This window comes from Hetaerina americana, unplaced genomic scaffold (genome assembly GCF_022747635.1).
Source record: "Hetaerina americana unplaced genomic scaffold, ioHetAmer1.1.p SCAF_6, whole genome shotgun sequence".
Lineage (NCBI taxonomy): Eukaryota > Metazoa > Arthropoda > Insecta > Odonata > Calopterygidae > Hetaerina > Hetaerina americana.
The window spans coordinates 54,777,587-54,790,997 of record NW_027287205.1 but is presented as its reverse complement, the minus strand read 5'-3'; the positions used below and the strand labels follow the sequence as shown (position 1 = coordinate 54,790,997).

Genomic DNA, 13,411 nt, shown 5'->3' with positions numbered 1-13,411 from the left:
AGCCAGTCCCGATACTTATTGTACGGACCCTGTATATGACAGTTTGTTACAGATTTGTGTTTTGACTTCATTTGTTAATGTGAGGGAGGGTTTTTCCTAATGCAATACTATGCCTCTACATTAATTTTGAATACTTTTACTTGTGTTTATAGGGAGGCCTCAAGTTGAAAATTGCTGCTTTGAAAATTAGCAAGACAGAAATTAAGGCAGCTGATACAGTAGTCAAAAGTCCAGACTCCTCTGAGAAATCACCAAAGGAAACAAGACCAGTGAAAGTAGTGGAGAAGGAGCGGGTGGAGCCCCTTCTGAAGAAAGAGGCAGTTCCTGTAAGCAAAACACCAAAAGCACTTCCTGAAAAGCCAGTGGCCTCAGTGGTGAAGAGGCAAGAACCAGTCAAGAGAAAGGTGTTGGTTGAGAGGGTAGTGGAGGATAAAAGCAGTCGTTTGAGAACTCGGAAGAAAGAAGAACCAGTAGAAAAGAAAAAGGAAGTTGCTGCAAAGGTAAGAGAAATATTCTTCAATTCCATCTTTGTTTTACATCCCGGTTGACTAAAGCCAGTAATGTGTTGATGATAACATTATACAGGATAATTTGGCAAAATTTCCTATCAGAAACATGTTTTTATTGTGCCTTTTTTCTTTGACAAAATTATGCAACAGGTACTTGCTAACCTTTATATGTAATACATTTGCTTGCCAGCTCTTGTAGGATAGTACTAGGGTTTTTGACATGTCCTAGGCCTAAGTAATTATTGCAGTTAACTTACCCTACCTGGTGATTGACTATTCATGAGTTAAACCCAAAAGTAGTCTTATCCACCTGTGAGTAATTTTTTTCCAAACCTACTTACTATTTTTTGATAAGAAAAAAGTTTATCTAAGGACATAACTGTTATTAGGATTATTACTGCTACACGGTTGTGATGGAACTCAGGTTTGTTGAAGCATTGAAATGTTTACACTTTATTATTATATTGTATGGTTTTCATAATAAATAAGTATGTGTAGTTACTCCCGTGTTCCGAAACTCATTTTTAGTTTTCCATCCATGATGTATTAGCATTTGTCAGCTCAAATTTGCATCTTATGTTCATCATTTAAGCACTTTATTGTAAGTACCAAATCGCATAAACATTTGCAAAATTATTAATGTGCGTCAGCATGATAATCATCATTACTTTGACTGCTGAATCTCCCTCAGGCTGTATTGTCCCATTTTTGTAATAAATAATGTTTAAAATTAGTTATTTGCAAATTAGTTTTAAAGTTCCCGTTGCCATCTTAGACCTGTTATTTTTCACCAAAAAGTCATCGTAATATATTTTTGAGTAATCCATTAATCTGCCAGGGTTTGAAATCATTTGGTTGTAAATTTTGAAATACTCATTTTTATTCTAATTTTTCCTGGGACTGCTTGATTTATTTTTCTAAATGTTACTTGCCACAAAATACATTGAAAAACCATGTACATTCAACATTTTAATGGTGTTTTCTCTGTGTTAGACACAGCCCATGGTAAGTATTTATAATAAATTATTTTCTCATATGTGTTATTAAGTCTGGCTTTTTATTATGCATGTGTTATTTCTATGACAATGTGTTAAGCACCTCTCTCAGAGAATCCAGAAAAAAGAAGCTTGTTGAGAATTTAGCTTATTAAAAATGAAACTCTTACTCATAGGGGAGATGTGTAAAATTTATGTGAAAGTTGTGGTTATGATAAAAGAAATGAAATGTTTGGGATAGTTTTTGTTCCTTTGCAAAATTAATATTGGCTGAAATCCAACTTATCAACAGCGGTTCTTTAAATGCGCTTTAAATATCTTTTAGTCATAATTAGTTGTTCCCTGGATTATTCTCATTGGTGGATACTTCCTAAAAGGTCTATTCAAAGATTTCAGTTTCTTATTTAAAATAGATATGTCATGCATTAATTTTTTTAAAGTAACTGTGCCATTGTAGTGAAGGACTTGACATTGACTGTGGTTCCCCTGGGAATGCATTCAGTGATTCTCTGATCCTTTTTTGTCCCAATGATCAGTGCCTTATCTTTTTCAATTGAGACAGCGTGAATATTTTCATTTGAGATAATAGCTTGAACATTCACTGCTTTGGCTATTGTTTAGGCATTCATTTAGGAGTGGTACGGAGCATCGTCTAGCCAAAATGATACAAACTAATTGGTGAAATTACAGGACATTCCATGCCAAGTTTATAAATCAAATGCTGCTGTGCTGTGAATTTTCTTGTCATTATAATAAGCATGATAGTCACCATAGGTGGCTTCCCCTAAAGGCTAAAATTTCTTATAATCGAATGCTGTTTTAAAAATAGCTGTCACCATAAACAGCTATTTTTATAATGAACTAGTAACTAGTAATACAGTCAGTAATTTTCTCTCTCTTTGATGTATTTCTCCTAAGTCATGCAATTGTATGCAGTCTGTGGCAAGTTATGGTTAATGGGCAAAGCTTAGAGAAAGAGTTAGAAATATGGAAAGGTATAGTGTGGAAGAAGAAAAATAAACACATAGATAGGTTAATCGGAATAATTTTTCCTACCATTTCTTTAATTGTAGATTTTTTAATTAGAATATTTATGAATTCAGTGCATTTACTTCATGTTTCAAAGAAAAATATTATGATCAGAGTTCATATCAACACTCTCTGTTAATGATGCTAAGATTCTTTTATAAAAAGTTGTAGGAGATTTCGTTTGGTTGAAGGTTTGTGTGGAGAAATGTGTGAGTCACCCTGAAATGCACCTGAGAAAAAAAGCTCGTGATATGATGGATGCCTTTTATTATTATGGATTTAGGAAAAGTGGAAAACACCCACAATGGCCTAAAGAGCCTTTTAAACCAAATTATAGACTTCAGCTTACTTTTTCGTATTTTTTCACTGGTAGAAGGTTTGCCTTTCATTATAGGTTTTTTATTTGCATCTTTTGGGTGATTTATTTGTTTTGTTTGACTGAAAACTTCTATTCATTGCAAAAAAGTAAATTTCAATCAGGTTCCTTCCTATTTGTCATACTGCTTGCCCTCTGCATCTAGATTTATTTTTGTTTCATTCTCATCGCATTCACGTAATAATGTCTGCTGTTTTTCGTCGGCGAGCCCAATCTCGACATTATAACTCGTATAATTTCATCGTCGTTCAAGGACGTGCACATTACGATACTATTTCCATCTCCCTCTCCTTCGCCCCATACCTTCGCTCCCGGCCTTCCTTCTCCTTGGTGTCGCCGCGTCCTCGCCGGATAGCGTCCGTCGACTTTGGAAAGGGAGACCCGCTCAGCTTTTCGGACCTTTATGTCCTTCCCGCGGGCCGAGGACAGCAGCAGAATTTCCCCAACCCCGAAGTTTCGTCGGATATCTTGCCCTTCGAAAAAAATTCGGAAGTCACCTTGTTTTACTGCCGCTGTCTTTTAACTCTCGAATCGAAATGTATCCAGCTTTTGCCATCAAATTTGGAATCACTTCGTCATATTAGGATTTTTCCTACCGTATATTATGTTAGTGACAGTTAGCATGGTCTTCTGACAAGGCATTTTCCATGGTCCTACTTCATCGAATTGACGTTGAAAGCGCGAATTGGTCATTTCAGATGTGCGAATTTTGGTTAAAATGTCTTATGAAAAGTTATTCTCTCACTACTTTTTTTTAATATTCACCGGAATCTTATTTTCTTTTGTGGGTAAGCCACTTACCCTTTCTTCATCCTACACTCCCACTACACTAAATTTTACCAACCACGTTCTGGGGAAATTACCACAATGGTCGCCTCAAACCTTCCTCTCTTGCACTTAAACTAATCCTTAACTGAAAATAAATTTGAATCTGATTGCAGTGAAGGTGGTTTTTCATCTAATAACTTAGTTCACACCAGATGTCTTCCAAGTTTACTGTCTAAACTGTCATGAAATGCCCCCAATTTTATATTGCTATATTGCTGTGGAATGGGGAATTTTTTCTTTCATAGTCATTCCATCTTCTTGTATTAAAGGCATCGAAATCAAATTTGTCTTGTTCAATAAATGGATTGCAGATTTTATTTTTTACGCATGCTTGTATGCTAGTAACTAGTATTGTGGTGAAGAATCCAAATATTACGTTCACACCCTCGTAACGGAAGACTCGGAGAGGTACTGTTTCGTGCATTTCAGGTGGTATTTTACCTCTCGTTAGCATTGAGTATGAGCCAGTCTCGATTGACTGTGATGTTGGAATGAGCCAGTCTTGTATGGTACTGTTGCGGAGAGTCGAGTCACTGACTTAAGTCGTAATGCCCGCCTCTGCTCTGCACCCCTTTACCGCTCCCCCGTATCTTTCTTCGTTCCGCCCCCTCTTCCCCTCCCCGGGTCAAATCCTGGCACCCCATTGGCCGACTCCCTATAGCGCGCCAAACTCCGCGGCCTTCGTGATTTCCCCTTTCCTCGATCGATCCTCCCGGGATATCTCGTCGCGCGAGGGAGAACGTAAAGCTTTAAGCAACTGGCCCGCTCTGAAGCTTTCGCGGTCCACGTGGGCGGCGGCATATCGGAGCGAGCGCGTCGTCGCGTGGTGTTTGTTGTTGTGTCCCGCGGGTGGCGTGCCGGGGAAGGAAGGAAGGCCTTTTTTAGTCTTCGGCGACGCCCGCGCGCAGTGCGCCGTTTTCGTCCGTTCGGGATCGGCGGTGTTGGGTAAGACGCTCGCCTCTCTTTGGGAATACTACGCGTCTTCGTGGCGGAACAAGTGTGCCATCGGGATGTGCGTCTCGTGAGTGAGTGCACCGTGGGGTGGATTTGGTGTGCGTGTTAGTGTCTGTAGTGCCGGTAGTGTTGTCGCCGTTGGATGAGCGGGGGCGTGGTGGAGGCCGCGTGTTGCTCGCCGCGTCCTCCACATGGTGCGGCGAGCAGATTCCGCCGGGGGGCGGTGGTGTTCGTCGTCTCGGAACCGGAAGCGCGGAGGCGCGGGTGCGTTGGACACGGGAGAGGGCGTCCTTGCTATGGACGTGTGGGAAATAGTTAGCCACCTGCTCAAGAGCTACCAGGTAATCATGAAAAAAGGGTACCGTGGTGAATAAAAGCGCGCGTTGACCGCGCTCCTTACCCTCCGCGGATTTGTGAGCCATGGGTGGCTTCGTCTATTCCATAGTATTATATTGCGACGTTGATTTAACACTCACCCTTTACGCGGCCCAAGTATTTTGATTTTTTTTCATCACCGGCTTGTGATTCCGGATGCAAATGTTAATCAGGGCCAAAATATCTTAGGTTCTTATGTGCGATTTTCTCTTTCTTACTTAATTTGCATTTCATACGAAATATTGTCCTAATTGCTCACTAATGTGCTCTGCTATTTTTAAATACCACCAGGTTTCTGCTCGTCTAGATCCCAACTTCCACTAGCTCGACTGCCATAAGATTTGTAATTGCGTTTTAATCGTGATTTCATTATCATGATTTCGTCTCTCATGCACACTAATTGTGTATTATGAACGGGAATATGACATTATTAAAATATTTTGTTCCATTCAAACGTTGTTTACAGTTTTTACGTTTACTTGCAAATTAGTTTACAAAATGCCATTTTCTGTTTAATTTTATTATAATTTATATTCCGATGCAAGCGTAAATCTATTCTTGACTTATTTCATGGGGAACTTTATTTATCGAACAAATCATTAACAGTAGTTAATCTGCAACTTTCGAAGCGACCGTTGTTTGTGGACTTCTGTAGTCCTAGATCTTCTGCAGTGTTGATGCTGCAATGTGAATCTCATGGGTAGGGTAATTTAACCAATACCTTTTTTATTGACTGTCAGTCATAGACATTTTTATTTTAATTGCATAAGTGATAGGATTAAATATGCGTTTGTTTATAATTGATTGCCGTTATTTATTTGATACATTGAGGATATGGTGGAACACCCATTCTTATGACTCAAACATTTATGAACTATTACGGGTTGGCGTATTTTGCTAGCAATCTTATGGCGGCTCGCAATTGTTTTCCGGTTGCTCTTAACGCTGATGTTCCTGCTGCCATGTTTTCTACTGTGCATTCAAGCTCCAATGCTTTGGCTTATTCATGTTTTCCGCGTCATTGTTAAGTTTTCGCAAGCTTGGAGAGAGCTCTCGTCTAATAATAGGTGACGAGCAAGTTGCTGCCTCGCTGTCAGAAGAGATTTACCTTCCTATTATTCGTAGTCTCCCCGCAACAAAATATTTCAGTGGACGATCGCGACTTACAAAACTTTCCATTTCACTAGCTTTGAAACTACATTGACCCCCCTCGGTCGGGCACCTGCCTTCCAGTTGTTTCTCACTCGCGTGGATGTGCTTAGGTTCTACCGCAATATTCACTCCTTTGCCGCGTTAATCCGTTACTTTTCATATAGGCGGAGTAACTTTTGCTGCCAAGTATAATATTCAGAATCAATCATAAAGGCTGAATTTTAAAACAATGGTATGAGGCCCACCGATAGGTCCAGGAGCGCTGGGGAAATCGACTGCGCTGGATAAGTTGAAGCTAGGGCTCAAGGGTTTGTATAGAAGTGAATGGAATTGGTCAGTTTTCCACCGATACCGGCATTTTCCTATTCCCTTCCCCACTTCGATTGATCACCTTAGATACTCATCCTCGCTTGCATCTTATCGGTTTTTATGACTGGGTTGTTAGCGTTTACTGCTAGGTATGTGGTATAACCTATCTCAGTATCAGTATGGAAGGAATTCTTCTCTTTGTGCCCGTCGTTACGTGATTGAATTTGTCCACTGCCTTTCGCTTCACGTACGAGTCGTGATAAAAGGGTGAGCGAGGTCTGGATTGCAGAGCCAAATCCTCCCCCCCCCCTCACCCCCGTCAGACATCGAATTTTGACTTTTTTACCCCCTCCCCCTATTCCTCTCCCCTTTCTCCTGTACTCCCCTTTCGTTTCACTCGCTACGCCGCCAAACTGTTACTTCCTCCATGGATTCCGGCGGAAAAAATATCGTAATACACTTAGAGATGGCACAGGAAAAAGCGGTCTTTGTTGGCTCGTCGACGTCCCTGATTGTTCTCGTAAGCACTGGGATGAGAGGCGGGCGCTCTCGGGACGAATCGCGTGCGGCGATATGTACTCTTGATCGAAATCTGTCCCAACTTCCCAGTGGACATCGCGGTTGATGTCCGTAATGCTTGCTGACAACAAATCATTATTCGAGTGATGGAATGCCGACCGATGTATCAATGCTTCTGGAATATCCGTCAGAGATCTTTCGCACTCCACTCTTCGCACGATTCAATATCGAATCTAAATCATAGTCTCCTGTTGAATCATATTGGCTACCTGATATAGGTTAGGTTTGTGGGAGTAGTCGTTCGCGAGAATACAGGTGAATAAATGTTCAAAGCCGAAATCTCATGGGAAAATTCTCCGAAAATAACTGCTTTGTTTGGTGATTTTTAAATTTTCGTGTAAATTCTATGTACCGAGGTAATCTCGGAAGGCCTCATAGTAATGCTCATATGGACTTAGAAGTAATTGTATTACTGCCGCACTCCACATCTCAGGTTTCCAGTATTCCCTTTGTTAACCCATGTGCCATTTTGGATCATTTTGTCCGTTTTTTAACCTGACATCAGTTGGAATCATTAGTTTCTTCAGAATTATATAATTTCCTATGCTATTTGGGTCATTGGATTCGCACTAGTCTGTTATTAACTGGTTATTAGACTGGATTTTTATTTCGCCCTCGCATCTCATCGGATGGCAAAGTAGAATTTCTTTGTTGTATGGTTAGTCACTATCATTCAAAGATCCCTTATTTATTTTGCAACTTTTTCCTTGTACCTACTAATGAATAAAATATGAGGTGCGGAAAGCTGGCTAGCAGTTTGTTACATCCAGGAAATTGTTAGTTTCTTGATATTTACGAAGGCAGTGCAGTCATCAAACATGGATAAGCATTGCCAACTGTCTTTTTATGTTTTAGTCCTGAGTTATGGCTGCTGTCAAATTTGATGCAATTTTACTTGTAAATATGTCTTATTAATTCTTACTTTCTAAGCTTTGTAGAGGACACATGTGAGACCTGGATAAGGGTTGAATGAAGGAGAAAAATTGTTTCAAGGTTTCATGGAAATAATTTGCGAGTAGCCAGGGTACGTTATCGTTAGCCAAATTTTTAAATTCAAGTCTCTAGCGTAATTATCTAATATTGTTTAATTGAGACAGTTGTCGCCCGAACATTTAGTTAATATTTCAGATTTCAGAAGGCTCATTATTTGATTATTCTTCTCGGAAAAACGGAATAGTTAGTGATAAAGCAGTTGATATGTTCAGTATTAAAAAAATCTCTCGCGAGCAACTCAAAGTGTTTTTCAATTAGATAGAGGTTTGACTTCACCTTGGGCTTATTTAATTCTTCAATGGGATCGAGTGTTGTCGGTGGGAGGAGATAAATCGTTTCCCTCGGCAGCCTCACGTTTTCCAGTTCACTTTCGCAGTCATAAAAATTACTTGACTCGTCTCAAGGAGGGGTGCGATGGTCCTCCCCTCCCCCGAGGGATTTAATACCTGGATTCTGCCAGCAACCGTTATTTATCTGCCTCAGTCCTGCGACAGCCTTGCCTTGGTCGTTCGTTATCAAATGTGTCATATAGTTAAGGCTGCTGGTCACGGAAAAGGAAATGGGAAGACTGTACTCTTTAAGCTAAGCGAGCAGCGCTCAATCGATATCATTAGCCTAAGTATTAGAAAATTGACGAAAAAACTGACGAAAATATCTGGCTAATCCTTATCATGAGTGGGTAAATGTGAAAAAATCGGCGGCGTAAAGTTTTGGGGGTGAAGTGTTTTCATCCGCCCTCGAAAGAAAGCTCCCAATTTTTATCCCGTGCCCCTATCCCTGGCGGCTATTTGATTACTGAAAATTTCGGAGGATTTTGCAACGGGAATGTATAAACATTAGGAATTTACGAAAAGGATCGAGCGATTACTCGTGCCAATCAATTGTTAAATTATTAATTTTATAATTATTAAATGAAACAATTGTATAATTATTTTTTTAACTCTCGTCTACCTATTCCCATTACTTAGATTTGACTGTGTTACATTTTGGGAACAATGCGGATCCCTCAGGGTCTACATGTGATATTCCGCGATACATTATCGACCCTTCGCGTATTCTCGTGTAGTACGCCACTTCTGCTACGTTTCATTGGTTTTTTTTCTACTTTTATATGTATAGCTTGGTTAATGAGCTCGTTACAAATTCTGTCCGATCTATCCTTTGTATGTGCCCGCTGTTGAAAAAAGTGTGAAGCCTTAAACTCAAGATTATTCCTGGTTAAGGCATTGTTAAGTGATGGAGACCACAATTTCGCGTCTTTTATCACCGTAAGTTGATTTTTCGGTCACAAGTAGTTAATTGTTGCGTGACACTATACAAGTATTTCCCTGCACGCTCTCTATTCGGTGCGCCCCCAGATAATATCGCGAGAATGACGGGTACTCCCTGTTACATAAAAGGTTTCCAATCCTTTATTTGACCTTGATTTAAGCTTGCCTTTAGGGTGTTATGCCAGTGTCTCATACCCCCATCGCATATTAAAATGAATCTCGGAGCATGATAAAATTACTCCAGATCCCGAGGAAAGGGGAACACATACATGTATGTCCAAGTAGAAAATGGAATTCATTGCGGGCACTCAGTCTGAAAATGCTTAGGAAGATCTAAAAAACTGAGACATCATGGGACCGTAGGGTATTTTGGAAAAGCCGGCAATTTTCGGTTTCGTGAAGCTGCCTTACGTATATATTGCCGGCTAACATATATACTGTTCATTCGATGTCGTTTTAACGCGACACATAGCCTTGCGATGTTGGGACTGAAATTTAGGTGCCGAAGGTAATGGTGAAGCCAACGGACTGTATCGATATAATTAGTATCCATTACTGACGTTTTCCAAATGATCAAAAGGACGGGTCAGTATTAGCCTTGTAATATTGGGTGTTAAAGGTGGGCGTTGAATGTCAAGGTTTAGGCCGGGGGTTTCGAGCAATATCATCTTGATATAGTGAGTATTCGTCACATGCATGATCGAATTATCATAAGATGCGGCAGTACTAATTTAAATGACGAAAAATACCCAAGCTATCATAGCCGTTTAGGAAGCAATGAGATTCGTTGTAGTGATTCCGTCAATTTACATCGACACCTAGTGGATTATCTTTTGGAATCAAATGCGATGCTGCGCTTGGTAAAAGGCAGAAGCCCAGCGCCACCTACGTCAGTCACGCCGAGGGCGATGGCACAAACCTGGTCGCGAAGCTAGCGTCACAGCGCGGCAAATGGCAAGAAAGAGGCTCGGAACGCGCCCGCGTTTTGTCATCTTCCTCCATCCCCCCTGGAGCGGGAGGGATGGTGGGTAGGTAGCTCTGGAGCGGGTGGAGGGAGGTGGATGAATGTGCTCTTCGGTTTTGCTCGCCCGAGATGAGAGAAAGGAGGAGTCCGTCGCTTGCATTTCCCCATTTTATGATTCGCGCGTCGGGCTGCGCGCGGAGCTAAAGTAGATGGAGGGCGAGGGTTGAGAGTGGAGGGGGAATAAAAGGTACTGCGGAAGGGGTGTGAAGGGGAGGAGGGGATTTTCTTCTGGAATGCTGCCCCGACAGCTTCCTCCACCCCTTCCATCCGCTCTTTCGAATCCCGGCGTGGGAAAACGATCGGAAGAGGAGGCTTCATCTAACTCCTTTCTCTCTGCATCCTGACTCTCTTACTTGCGGCTGGCCCTCTCCCTCCCTCCTTTCTCCTCTACGCCGACCCAAACCCCTCTCCTTCGCACATTTCACTCTCCTCTGGCCGTGGATGACCCCAAGACGTCCTTCTCTTCTCTCATCAATCGTCCCCAACTTCTCTTTTGAGTTAGCTTCGTGATTTTTCGTGAAAGCATTGGTGTAGGAGTCGCTCCCCTCAATCTAATTATGCCCCCGGCCGCGCACCGCTGGATAATCTGCCGTACCGCGTTTCGTTCGCTCTCCTCATCAGTGATTCTCAACGTGAGCCACGGATCGTTGCATGCCACCGCGTTGGGGCACGTGTCTTTCGGAGCGCAATTCACGCTGGTCGGTAATCAAGCCTTAAATTGCCACGGGGAAGGTATTCTCGGCAAGTTCTGGCACTGTCTCGGAGACTGAAGTCGACAAATCATAATAAAGATATTGTCTGCTCAATCGCCTCAAAAATCGTATTCATAATCCATTAAGGCATTCGGGGTCACGTCAATATATTTTAACAGGAAAACTGGACGACAACATTTAAAAACTAGGAAAATCAGGGATTTAACCCTTAGCCCCACACTGAACTGCCCGGCCGGTCAATAATCACAAAATAAGAGAGCCATGCTCGCAAACGGATCTATGATAGAATTCGTGTTTCCTTCGCCTAGTTCACAGTCTCAGTATTAATCTATAAACTTGAAAATTAATATCATTTTTCCCACTACAGAATAATGTCCTCTTACGCTCGGCCTTGCGGCGGTTTGCATTATCCTGTAAAATATAGCCAGCCCAGTCTAACTACAGCTCAAAGAATTTTTGAGAATTCTTTCGGAGAACCCTCATAAATGCTATTCATTTGATGATTTCAAAGCCTTACTTGGATCAAATCGGTTTGTTAGAATAAAGGCGGTGAAAGTATTTACGAATACTTATAGTATATTTATCAGATTTCTTCCGGGTTATTGCACTTTCGTGATTGTTGTTGTAGTAATCGCCTACGCTTGAATAATAGAAATGCCACTTCCGCACTCAGTTTCCCGATTGAAAAGACTATCATCTAGGAAGAATGAAGCCAGAGAACTCTGTAAAGGTCAGGGAAATTGTTAAGTCCACGACTGCGCAACTCTGTGTTAAGTGCCGTGCTGGAGAAATGTGATGCTGATGGTGGTCGCAACTCTTATTCATTTCAAGTTATTTCCTTGTTTCGAATGTTTTCATTCAAATTGTTATTGTCCCTAAAAATTCAGCGATTGAAGTTTTTTATTTGGAAAAATCATGACTTAGTTCTCGTAACCTATTGCCATTCGCCCGAGAATTTCGTAATGAATCAAGTTATCTAATGGAATTACTTAACTTTTTCTTATGTACCCGACGTTACGCAATGTCCAAATTGAACTAGTGCTCAATTTTTCGATCCATTTCCACCGAGGATTACGTGCAAGTTTTGTCCTTAACGGGATGTTTTCACTGCTAACCATACCTTATATTGCACGTACTCCAGCCTTGGTTCGTCGATATATGTTGTTTTGACTCAATTCATTTAAGAATATGCAGTTCCCAGAAAAACATAATCGTTCCGCTCTTTTCTCGACATTTTTGTTTTAACTTTTTAGTGTACGATGCATTAGCGTAACGGAATCTATCGTGCCAGCTGTGGCCTCTACGCTACCTGCTAAACACGTAATATTTTCATCGAAAGTACAACATCGTTATCCTTTCACTTTTCAACTCTCCTCCTGCGACTAATGCAATTTCCCCGTTGCTGTATGGGAGTGCTCTATGTGGTAGTACGCCTAATGGACGTGTTTCCTCGTGTATTTCATTTGTCGAATTTTCCTCGCGAATTCCATTTATCGGATTTTCCTCGCGAATTCCATTTATCGGATTTTCATCCCGAATTTCATTTGTCGGAATTTTCCTCGCGAACGATCGCGGTCTCATTAGGCGCGACTCTTGCTCATAGTTTCGGAGTTTCGGCACGCCGCGGCTGTCGAGATTTTCCCAGGATGTGGATTTTGACGTTTTCATTCAGTTTAAATTCAGTTTAAATTTCACTTAAGATGTGTTTTCCCGTCGCATTGTTGCCGGTGCCGTATTTCCGCGAGCGGCGTTCGATGGAAATTGGTTAAGAATTTCCCCGGTTCGTATCTTTAGCGTGACGTTCTCGGATATAATCCGCTTTCGCCTTGGTAGACTGAAGGCACGGATGCGGGGCCGCGGGTATTCATCGTTTATGGCAGGCCCCTTAGCTAAGTGTCACGCATTTTAACGTGCTGAAACGTTAACGTTTCCCCACGCCAACTCATTTAAACCGACGCTCCCCTTTAAGGTCGACTCCATTCAGTTTCTGTTTCTTCTCGAAGACGTTTCGAAATGAGCGCTTGACGCAGGAGCGGCTTTATTGTTTACACGCTAGAGCGAGTTGGCAGCTCCGGGTTGGGAGGGAATGGGAAGGAGTACGGAGGAGGGGAAGGAAGGAATGGAGAGAGGGAGACTGAGTGAGGGTTTGGGGGGGGGGGGGGTTGTGTGCGTTGAGGAGTTGGTAGTGACTGGGGGGGAGGGGAGAATACGTCAAGGTCACGAGGTCGTTTCGGAGTAAATTACACATTGCCGTCTGTTGGCCTACTCGGAAGGTGCTCCCCCGCCTTATAATCCACCTATTGT

General features: G+C 41.8%; 1 protein-coding gene across 3 annotated transcripts in view; it reads left to right on the top strand.

The window, feature by feature from the left end:
• The window catches only part of ash1 (histone-lysine N-methyltransferase ash1), a 126,269-nt gene that overhangs the window by 17,115 nt on the left and 95,743 nt on the right, over positions 1 to 13,411 (top strand). For 2 of the 3 annotated variants that reach the window (XM_071594126.1, XM_071594125.1), the window contains exon 6: positions 153 to 500. In XM_071594126.1, coding sequence (XP_071450227.1) covers positions 153 to 500 — 348 coding nt within the window. Of the gene's footprint in view, positions 1 to 152; positions 501 to 4,663; positions 5,033 to 13,411 lie in introns of those variants that run through there. The other variant, XM_071594127.1, reaches the window with a different exon arrangement.